The following is a 10,724-nucleotide window of genomic DNA, read 5'->3' on the forward strand; positions in this document are numbered from 1 at the left end:
TGGGCCGTACGGGCCTGCATCCTGGCCCAACTAGAGGTTGGGTTTCTAGTCGTATGCAGGCCGTGCCGGCCCAGTAGGTGGGCTGTTTTTTCTTTATTTCAAAAAAAAAATCAAAAAATCCTTTAGTACCGGTTGGTGAGGGCTCCCCTCCCCCGGCGCTGGCTCGTGCCACGTGGTGGCCCTTTAGCGGCGGTTCGTGTAGAACCGGTACTAAAGGGGGGGTACCTTTAGTCCCCACCCTTTAGTGCCGGTTACAGAACCGGCACTAAAGGGCCTTACGAACCGGTGCTATAGCCCGGTTCTGCACTAGTGATTCGATGACCTAGAGGCCGGTGGCGGTTCCAGTCGTCTGGTAGATGGGCGTGGCTTTGCTACTGTGGGTGCTCGGGTGCCTGTTGGGCCCTTGGTCTGGATCTGGAGGGGCCATATCTGGAGCCTCCGACGATGGCCGGGTAGGTGGGGGCGGTTGCTGGGTTGCCGGAGAGGGGCTCCCCACTCTTGTGGTGTGCTCCTCACTTGCTAGGTTTTGTTGTTGGGCTTGTGAGGTTTTCTTGAAATGGCGTGCTCAACGCTTCCCTCGACAACCATGATGTCGCATGTCGGTGCCTACGGAGGAGGGGACACCAACGGAAGTTGCGCAAGGCCTTGGCTGCTGTGGAAAACGATGACGTCCATGGGCGTTGTTCTCCTCCTAGAGGTGTTGCTTCCATGCACTTCTTCTCTAGGTCTTCCTACAACCTTGCCTTCATTGGGGTCGCCCTTCCTTGGTGCCCTCTGTGGTGTCCTTGTGAGTGCAACAATGCGAAGGTTCACTCTACGGCCCTCGTGATGCCCTGGGTTTACCTTTTGTCTGAAACTGAAAACTTGTTTAACAGACTCGTTGACATATTTCAGGAGGCATCTACTTCATTTCATGTATAGGGAGTAGTCTGTGCAGCACTATCGGGCACACACAACAACTTATTTGTAGCAGTAATGCAATTTTAGTATCTTTTTGTGTCGTTTTAATCAGTTCGTAGATGTTCTTCCTGTCTGGAACCAAAAAATTATTTAAATAGACTTGTTGACATCTTCAAGGAGGCTTTTCCTTCGTTTCATGCTTCAGGATTGGTCTATGCAACATTATTCGCCTCCTACAACAATTTATATGTAGGAATCATGTGTTCTTGGAATCTTTTAGACGGCATGCCTTCTGGTTGGGAAGGCCATCTCGAAACCAGGGAGTTGCTAGGATTGTTGCCATGCCACAAGGGTCGCTGGAGGTTCCATCCACTTGCCAAGGTCTATTGATGTGACCGATAGTTGCCTACGGGCTATGATGGTCTCCAGGGTTGGAGGTTGGGACATGAGGGAAAGCCTTGCATGGCCTTGCTCATATGACCACGGCGACTATGTCCGTGGATGCCGTTCTTCTTCTTGAAGACGTCGTTTTATCCGCCTCTCCTCAAATTGCTGCTTTTTTGTACCACCCGACCCGTCGGTGGACCGCAATAGCCGGTGAACGTTCGCTGGAAAGGATGACATTTGCGAAAGTTTTTGCTGGTGGTTTCTTCATATGACATTTTCTTTAGAATAGCATGACAATTTTTTCAGAGAAAGGCATTTTTCTCCAGAGGAAGGCATTTTTCTTCACGTTTGATCTCATTGTCGCAACTAAAACTCACAGAAAAATGCGTTCACTTGCCTTTCTCCTTTCAAGAAACGTTCGCCGGTTAGTAATTCTGGTTTTTGTCTAGTCTTTTTTGTGCGGGGCGAGAGCCTTCTTCTATATTAATATAGAGTATTTTCATACATTCTCCAATTTTCATTGACGGTGTGCATCTACTTTTGCCTATGATACTGGTTGCAAACATTAGTCTAGCGCCATCGCAAAATAACAATAATAAAATCATTAGTCTAGCTAGCTCAACGATGTCAGAAAAGAACTTGATTGCCTCAAGGAACAAAAAGTAGCAAAAAGTCGTAGAGTGAGGCGTTTTAGCTCTCGGCCTCCATGGAGGCCGTTTTTCTGAAAACTTAAAAATTCAAACTTTCCAGTTTCAATAAATCTGATAAAAAATTGTACAACTAAACAAGGATGTTATGCCCATGTGTGTAAACTTGAAATGCGATTTGTATAAAATGACAAATTCATGGCTTGGAAGGATGAACAGTAGCATGTGTTAAAAAGCTCCAGATTTGTCTTTTTTGCACAACCCTCATTTCAACGTATTTTGTCCTAAAAATTTACACACTTGTGCATTATGCCTCCATGTATATCTATATTTGTTTTCAGAATTCTTTGAAATGTAAAAATGTGAATTTTGATTTCTTCAAAAAACGGCCTCATTGGAGCTCGGTCTCCAAAAGGGATTTTCGAAAGTCGTAGTGTCGTACTATTATTAATCAATGCAAAATCTATTATAGTATATATTTCGAAACTCAAAATTTATTAAATCTTACAAGTTGTGTGCGATTGCATTCACACTCGTAAAAAGAAAGACCGAAAGACTGCACACTGTTGCTAATCACTACCCTAGCCCGCACGTATTCCGGCATTTTGACCAGATTGGACCGTTCCGGGGGCTGCCGCCGCTCTTGAATCTCCGCCGCCCGCGTACTCGCTCCCCGGCACCCAGGAAACGGCCATGCCGACGACCCCAGAGGGCGGCCCCGCCGCGCGCGTGGAGCTGGAGCTCCCGCTCGGCGCGGCGCCGTTCGACCTGGAGGCGGCCGTGTGCAGCCACGGGCTGTTCATGATGGCGCCCAACCGCTGGGACCCGGCCTCCCGCGCGCTCCTCCGCCCGCTCCGCCTCGCCTCCGACCGCTCCAGGTCCCTGCTCGCCCGCGTCTCCCGCCACCCCGCGCGCCCCTCCCGCGCCCTCCTCGTCTCCGTCCTCGGCGCCGACGCTCTCTCCCCGCTCGACCAGGACTGCATCCTCGTAAGCAGGCGCCTTCGTCGGACCCGGAGAAGAAAAGAAGCTCGCCGTTGGCTGATGGATTCTTGGTTTTCCGTTGGCAGGAGCAAGTGCGGCGGATGCTGCGGCTGTCGGAGGAGGACGGCAGGGTGGTGGCGGAGTTCCAGGCGATGCACGCCGCCGCGAGGGAGGCGGGGTTCGGCCGCATCTTCCGCTCCCCCACCCTGTTCGAGGACATGGTCAAGTGCATCCTCCTCTGCAATTGCCAGTACGTCCCAGTCTTGATTTCCCTCTGCTTTCCTCTGTATGTATAACTGAGCATCTGAATTCAGAAGTGCACAGTTTTACAGTATCTTTAACTGCATTTGCAAAATACGTATCTTATATTGCCATGTTATTGCCCTGCAGATGGACAAGAACATTGTCGATGGCCACTGCGCTGTGCGAGCTTCAGTTGGAGCTGAAATGTTCAGCTGGTACTGAAGATCTTCAGTTAAGGACACCTCCAATCAGGGAGCATAAAAGGAAGCGCAGCAAGAATCAGAACGTCCGTGTCAAGCTAGAAAAAAAGTTTACCGAGTTGGAGTGCTTGGAGGATCCAAGAGTAGAAACTGCGCAGGATACAAGAGTGGCAACTGGTACTAGCGATGTCATAACACATTTGGAAGCAGATGAAAAATTGGCTAGCTTGCCTCAAGTTGCGCCTGAAACAGGCAGTGTATGTCAGTCATTTGATTCTTCAGAGCTCAGCTTGGAAGGTTGCATTGGAGATTTCCCTACTCCAGAAGAATTGGCGAATCTTGATGAAGACTTCTTAGCGAAGCGCTGTGGCCTTGGATATCGAGCGGAGCGGATTGTATTGCTTGCACGCAGCATTGTGGAAGGAAAGGTATGCCCACAAAATCTTGAAGAAATGCAGAAAATGTCTTTACCAGCTACAGAAGAGCTATCTACTATCCCGTCTACCTATGAAAGACTGAATAACGAGTTAACCACTATCTCCGGATTCGGCCCTTTCACTCGTGCCAATGTGCTCATGTGCATGGGATTTTTCCACATGATCCCAGCTGATACTGAGACAATTAGGCATTTAAAGCAGGTATTTTCCCCTCTACATCCTTGATTTAGTGTTCATGGTGTTTCACTGTTTCAGTATGTCATTTCTGTATGGAATTTCTTGCAGTGTCATGAAATTGCAAGCACCATCAAATCTGTTCATATGGAATTGGATAAAATCTACGGCGAGTATGCTCCATTTCAGTTCTTAGCATACTGGTATGTATTTTTTTTGACACTGGTATTTAGTATATCATCCTTTTGACATGCTGACACTGTTCCTTGATTTTTTTTATTTGATACAGGTTCGAGCTATGGGGCTTCTATGACAAGCAATTTGGGAAGATCACTGAGATGGATCCGTCCACATATAGGCTATTTACTGCAAGCGCTTTAAAGAAGCAACATCGGTTAGATAGGAAATAGAGCCTTTTTTTCGTTTGTGCAAGGGCCCCTGCCAAAATCAACTTACAACATAGAGGAATTTTGGGATTGTTGTGGTTGCTGCCTGTTCTAGTAAGCAGAAAGTCTGTAGCCTATTTTCCCCTTCATGAATGCATCTCATATTTTAGAGGAACAGAGTCCTGCAAGTTTTTAGTTTGTAGCATTCCAGACTGAGCTAATGTGTTATCAGCTACTTCAATTAATTTAGTGCTCAACTTTAAACATCTTGCACGAAGACTGCAGAGCGCAATTTGTTGAAATGATTGATGAGATAACATTTGAGCAAAAAAAACGTAAAAGGTCTATCATTAACAACAGATTGATGAAAGCAAGAAAAGAAACAGATATGAACCCTTGTAAGGTAATCTGTAATACTTTATTGCCATCAGGAAGTATCATATTGGCATACATTGTGAGGCACAGTACATTTATCAATCAGGTGATTTCTGATAGGACATAGGAGTATTCTACATGGTTTGTGTTCTGAACATTACTCAAGGAATAAGCTCTGCTTTTGATTATGGAAGAACTTGTGCATTAAGATTTAAAGGCACAAAAAAAATTGATCTGCATTCTTGCGGTGAACATCATTACAACTTTACAAGGCTTCGGAACTTCCAATCCTTCTTTGGAACAGAATGGATCCAATCAGTACAGCAAGTCCGGTTATTGCAATTGTGAGGAACAGTTGCTTGTGATTTAAACCAAAAGCTGGGCGTACTTGCTTGTGACAACCACCCTCTTCTTTTTCCAGCATGGATCTGTCACAAGAATTTGAATTATATCAGAAGGCAGGCTCAAATTGAATTAGCTGTGACAATAGAAATACACTTCTATTGTCACAGCTAATAGATTTAAACGATAGGCTGAGGCACTGTATTAAAGGATTTTTATCTAAAAACTGCAACTGAAGATGCTAAGCAGCACTGTTCTAACTGAGATATATAGCCGGCTTATCTTTGTCTAAAAATTGCAACTGAAAATGCTAAGCAGCATTGTTCTAACTGAAACTTATACTGAATCATGTCTACATAAACAAGTCACATGCATCAATATAAGGTTCCATGTTTTTACCTTGAAGATTCTGCAGCGGCATTTGTTTTTGAATGGAGTAGGAGCTCGTGTCCAATCCATTCTCGAAGTCTGATGTCCTTGTTGCAAGGTTGACAATATTTTGTTCGATTTCCACATACATCCTGTATGTAGCATAACTCATATAGTTAGACAGAGACGCGGCTTTTTTGCTCCTAGGTGCATATGCACCCATTGTCGAAACAATGGGTGCATATGCACGTAGGAGCAAAAGGGAATTTTTCAACTTTTCAAAATGTGTGTTTTCGACAATGGGTGCATATGCACCTAGGAGCAAAAAAGCCGCGTCCTGTCTGGAGATGGACTATATATGCGTGGCTTAATGTTTTTAGGAAAAGAATGTTGTCCAGTTTCCAGAGTAATAACTTAACATGATGAATACATTCATACCTGATGCTCAAAAATGTCAGCTGCGGGTAGTTCGAACTTGCAATATTGGCACGCAAGCATCCTTTGTGGGCACTGTAAGCGTTTATGAAGATCCCACAGCTCATGCTCCACAGTTTGTTCGCAGCGTGGGCAATTCACCTGTATCCGTAAATAAGAATCTGATTAGCGGTGTTGCGATTAGTAATACCGAAAGTAGACAAATCCAGTAAGATGTTTATCTGTTGCCATCTTTTTAATCTATCCAGTGGTTATATGAATGAATGTTTTCCACGCAAGCATAAGACACTGACATGATGATCAAATCACAGTCTTTTGCTGTCACGCAGGTTATTTGGTTACCGTAGTGCTGCGGTTATATTATGTCAGAACGATCTTAGCTGTAATGTGGGTTTATGTGATGAATTTATGCAAGATATTTGGTTGAGCAGCATCACAGGCTATGCGAAGAACAGCATGAATACATTCTGGATAGGGTTATAATTTGGAGACGTACCGGAGCATGGTTATCATCATAGTGCTGATCCATGTGCTTCCTTGGGACCATATCTCCACAATGCTCACACTTCAAGTGAAGGTTGCGAGCGCAGTGTGCAGAATGCAGCGCGATGTTTGGAGACGGAATCTCTCGGTTACTGAAGAAAATTCGCAGAGAAGTATGGTCAGTAATCCACAAGCATAAGACATGCATCCAAGCACTATCTGTATAAGCAGTGTGTGCGGTGCGACTACTCACTGATGAATTGCCATCGCAAAGAGGGGGGAAAAGGCTACTGACTGATGAACTACTGCAGTAAAAATATTGCCGGACGGAAAGAGGAAAGCAGTACTACTACTGTTTGGCAACTAAGAGACAGACTAGCGACGGCGCCGCCAGAGACCGGAAAGGAAGGTTACCAGTGCGCGCAGGTGGAGGTGGCGACGGCGGGATCGGCGGAGTCGGCAGCGGTGACGGCGGCGGCGGCCATGGCGTGCGAGTCCTGACGGATGACCACTGCAACCCCCCGCCGAGATCCGAGTCGCCGGCCGAATTGGAACCTCGCCGAATCAGGGGGTCCTCGTTGGGATGGAGGCGAGAAGAGCAGCGGGGTTGGAGGAGGAGATATCGAGGGGGCTCGTGGTGAGGTGAGGTGGTGTGACCGTCAGACCGTGTCGGAGCCGGGGGCTGTGGGGAATCGGACTTCAGCGCGGCGACGGGAGCGGTAGTTTCACCGGCGTACCGGTCGGCCAGGCCCACCTGTCTGTCCTGATAGATGCTCCGCCATCCAACCGTGCTCGTATCCGTGTGATAACAAATTTGAACAAAAACATTTGTCGCTTGGACTAGTGTGAGTGCTTGAGAAAAAGAATGTAGCATTTGAAGAAAAAAGAATAAAACAATATTGATTCCGTCACTGTGACTTGAAAAAACTAGTGCCTCCTCACCTAAAAAAAGAGTGTAGCATTTGAAGAAAAAAAAATAAAGCATGACAAACATATTTGACGCCTATAGCACCAAATACAGTTGAATTTGCTTTATTAGGCGTACTAGTAAGCTTGCACGTGCAATGCACGTCTTGACTAATACACAAATAATACAATGAGCAAACCAACTGGTGAGACATCAATTTTATTTTCTGAGAAGCACCACTCCCAATCACGCACACATAAGTGAACCATGAAAAACATGCATTCAAGATCACTAACATGTAATACTGCTTGAAGATTAATAAAGCCACCATACACGGTTCATTATCCATGGAAAGCTATTAAAACATAAACAATTTCTCACATAACAGACTATGAGTAGGAGTATATATGACATCAATGAATAAACAAGTTATAAAGGCAATACGAACACAAATTAGGGTGCATAATTGTGGAAAAAAATGAAACATAATGTATAAGACAGGAATACCCAACCATATTATGAAACGTATCGAAGTTCAAACTTAAGTGAGAGGTATCATCCATTCCATGTTGAAAATACATTAAAAAAAAGTACAGTGGAAAGAGAATACAAGAACCAAGCAAGATTTTTTTTCTATTTCCCCAACCCAATAAATCCACTTGTGCAACACTGTCCCATCTCCATTGAGATGCCTTCGCCAAGATTATGTTATCTGCTCTGTCTTTATCCAGAGTCATTACCGAAAAGGTATTTAAGTTATTCAGTGATCATCACACAATATCAAAGATAAATGGTACTTTCGTGGAGAAACAGTTAAAAAGAAAAGTCACTTCGCTAGCAGTCTCGGAGTACTGTATACATAGTTGGTACTGCGAGGGTAAGAAAATTGGAACAACATAACAAAATCTAATGTTCCTGGACACCTCATGAGCACACATACACCAAGTACTACATACAAAATTTGAAGTATCTTATTTTTTCATAGGTACATAGCCTTTAGTATATCTCAACCAGAACAAGAAAAGAACGATCTATGAGAATGTCTTACCAACAAGATGAGCATAGTTAGGTCTATATCCATTACTTATTTCTGAAACCTCCTTCAACATGTACGAACATCATCTCATCAGTCAATATCCATTTCAGTATTCTCATAACCGAGAATAGTTGCAACAATGTAACTTCTCTTATTTACTCATCTGTCTGTAGCCATTAGTATATGATTCTTGCAATCCCCTAAGAAAGGAACAAAAGTGCAGTGATACGGGCATGCCAATAAACATCTCAATAAAGAGCATATGATAAGTGAAGCACCATTTTACAATAGCCATGAAGGAAACCAACAATGGTCGGCATCGAGTAGTCACCCAGGAGCTTGCTGGCTAGCATCATCGATGGTAGCCACCCTGAGTTACATCCTCATAACTACCTTGTTTGAGGCATTACTCTTTTCTAATGGCGTTGACACCAAACAATTGTTGGGGAACGTAGCATGCAATTTAAAAAAAAATCCTACGCTCACGCAAGATCTATCTAGGTGATGCATAGCAACGACAGAGGAAGAGTGTCTCCACGTACCCTCGTAGACCGAAATCAGAAGCGTTAGTTTAACGCGGTTGATGTAGTCGAACGTCTTCGCGATCCAACCGATCAAGTACCGAACGTACGGCACCTCCGAGTTCAGCACACGTTCAGCTCGATGACGTCCCTCGAGCTCTTGATCCAGCAGAGGGTCGAGGGAGAGTTTCGTAAGCACAACGGCGTGGTGACGGTGATGGTGATGTGATCTGCGCAGGGCTTCGCCTAAGCACTACGACGCTATGACCGGAGGAGTAAACTGTGGAGGGGGGCACCGCACACGGCTAAAACCAATTGATGTACTATTGGGTGCCCCCATGCCCCCGTATATAAAGGAGGAGAGGGAGGAGGCCGGCCAAGGGACGCGCCATGGGGGGAGGAAACCGACTTGGACTCCATGTCCAATTCGGCCTCCCCCTTCCTTCTTCCGGAGGGGGAAAGGGGGAAGGAGAGGGAAGATGAGAAGGAAAGGGGGGCGCGCCCCCTCCCCTAGTCCAATTCGGACTCCCCATGGGAGGGGGGCGCGGCCACCCCTTGTGGGCTGCCTCCCCTCTCCCCTATGGCCCATGTAGGCCCATTACTTTCCCCGGGGGGTTCCGGTAACCCCTCGGTACTCCGATAAATATCCGAAACGTCCCGAAACCATTCCGGTGTCCAAATACTATCGTCCAATATATCAATCTTTACCTCTCGACCATTTTGAGACTCCTCGTCATGACCGTGATCTCATCCGGGACTCCGTACAATCTTCGGCCACAAAAATACATAACTCATAATACAAATCGTCATCGAACGTTAAGCGTGCGGACCCTACGGGTTCGAGAACTATGTAGAGATGACCGAGACACATCTCCGACCAATAACCAACAGCGGAACCTGGATGCTCATATTGGTTCCTACATATTCTACGAAGATCTTTATCGGTCAAACCGCAATAACAACATACGTCATTCCCTTTGTCATCGGTATGTTACTTGCCCCAGATTCGATCATCGGTATCCTCATACCTAGTTCAATCTCGTTACCGGCAAGTCTCTTTACTCGTTCCGTAATGCATCATCCCGCAACTAACTCATTAGTCACATTGCTTGCAAGGCTTATCATGATGTGCATTACCGAGAGGGCCCAGAGATACCTCTCCGATACTCGGAGCTCGATCTATGCCAACCCAACAAACACCTTCGGAGATACTTGTAGAGCATCTTTATAATCACCCAGTTATGTTGTGACGTTTGAAAGCACACAAGGTATTCCTCCGGTATCCGGGAGTTGCATAATCTCATAGTCAAAGGAATATGTATAAGTCATGAAGAAAGTAATAGCAATAAAACTTAATGATAATTATGCTAAGGTAACATATTGGTCTTGTCCATCACATCATTCTCCTAATGATGTGATCCCGTTCATCAAATGACAACACATGTCTATGGTTAGGATACTTAACCATCTTTGATTAACAAGCTAGTTGATACGTCTCCAACGTATCTATAATTTTTGATTGTTCCATGCTATTATATATTCTGTTTTGGATGTTTAATGGGCTTTACTATACACTTTTATATTATTTTTGGGACTAACCTACTAACCCAAGGCCCAGTGCAAATTGCTGTTTTTTTGCCTATTTCAGTGTTTCGCAGAAAAGGAATATCAAACGGAGTCCAAACGGAATGAAACCTTCGGGAGAGTTATTTTTGGAACAAACGTGATCTAGAGGACTTGGAGTGGACGTCAAGAAATCAATGAGGAGGCCATGAGGCAGGGAGGCGCGCCTGCCCCCCTGGGCGCGCCCCCACCCACATGGGCCCCTCGTAGCTCCACCGACCTACTTCTTCCTCCTATATATATCCACGTACCCCGAAAACATCCAGGAGCACCACGAA

The 10,724-nt window shown here is 45.4% G+C and overlaps 2 protein-coding genes across 2 annotated transcripts; one reads left to right on the top strand and one right to left on the bottom strand.

Annotated features, from left to right (window-relative positions):
- The first annotated feature begins 2,529 nt into the window (after window positions 1-2,529).
- Window positions 2,530-4,600, top strand: LOC123051757 (uncharacterized). The gene is made up of 5 exons (XM_044474729.1): window positions 2,530-2,921; window positions 3,002-3,165; window positions 3,306-3,996; window positions 4,081-4,172; window positions 4,259-4,600. The coding sequence occupies exons 1-5, from the start codon at window positions 2,628-2,630 to the stop codon at window positions 4,377-4,379; spliced, it is 1,362 nt and encodes a 453-aa protein (XP_044330664.1). The 5' UTR covers window positions 2,530-2,627; the 3' UTR covers window positions 4,380-4,600.
- A 122-nt stretch (window positions 4,601-4,722) lies between these two features.
- Window positions 4,723-7,107, bottom strand: LOC123051759 (XIAP-associated factor 1). Its single transcript, XM_044474731.1, has 5 exons — window positions 6,774-7,107; window positions 6,373-6,511; window positions 5,880-6,017; window positions 5,472-5,593; window positions 4,723-5,158 (listed from the first exon to the last, which is right to left on the bottom strand). Exons 1-5 carry the CDS (start codon window positions 6,842-6,844, stop codon window positions 4,996-4,998), a joined length of 633 nt encoding a protein of 210 aa, XP_044330666.1. The 5' UTR covers window positions 6,845-7,107; the 3' UTR covers window positions 4,723-4,995.
- Between the last annotated feature and the right edge of the window lie 3,617 nt (window positions 7,108-10,724).

Source organism: Triticum aestivum, chromosome 2D (genome assembly GCF_018294505.1).
Source record: "Triticum aestivum cultivar Chinese Spring chromosome 2D, IWGSC CS RefSeq v2.1, whole genome shotgun sequence".
Classification (NCBI taxonomy): domain Eukaryota; kingdom Viridiplantae; phylum Streptophyta; class Magnoliopsida; order Poales; family Poaceae; genus Triticum; species Triticum aestivum.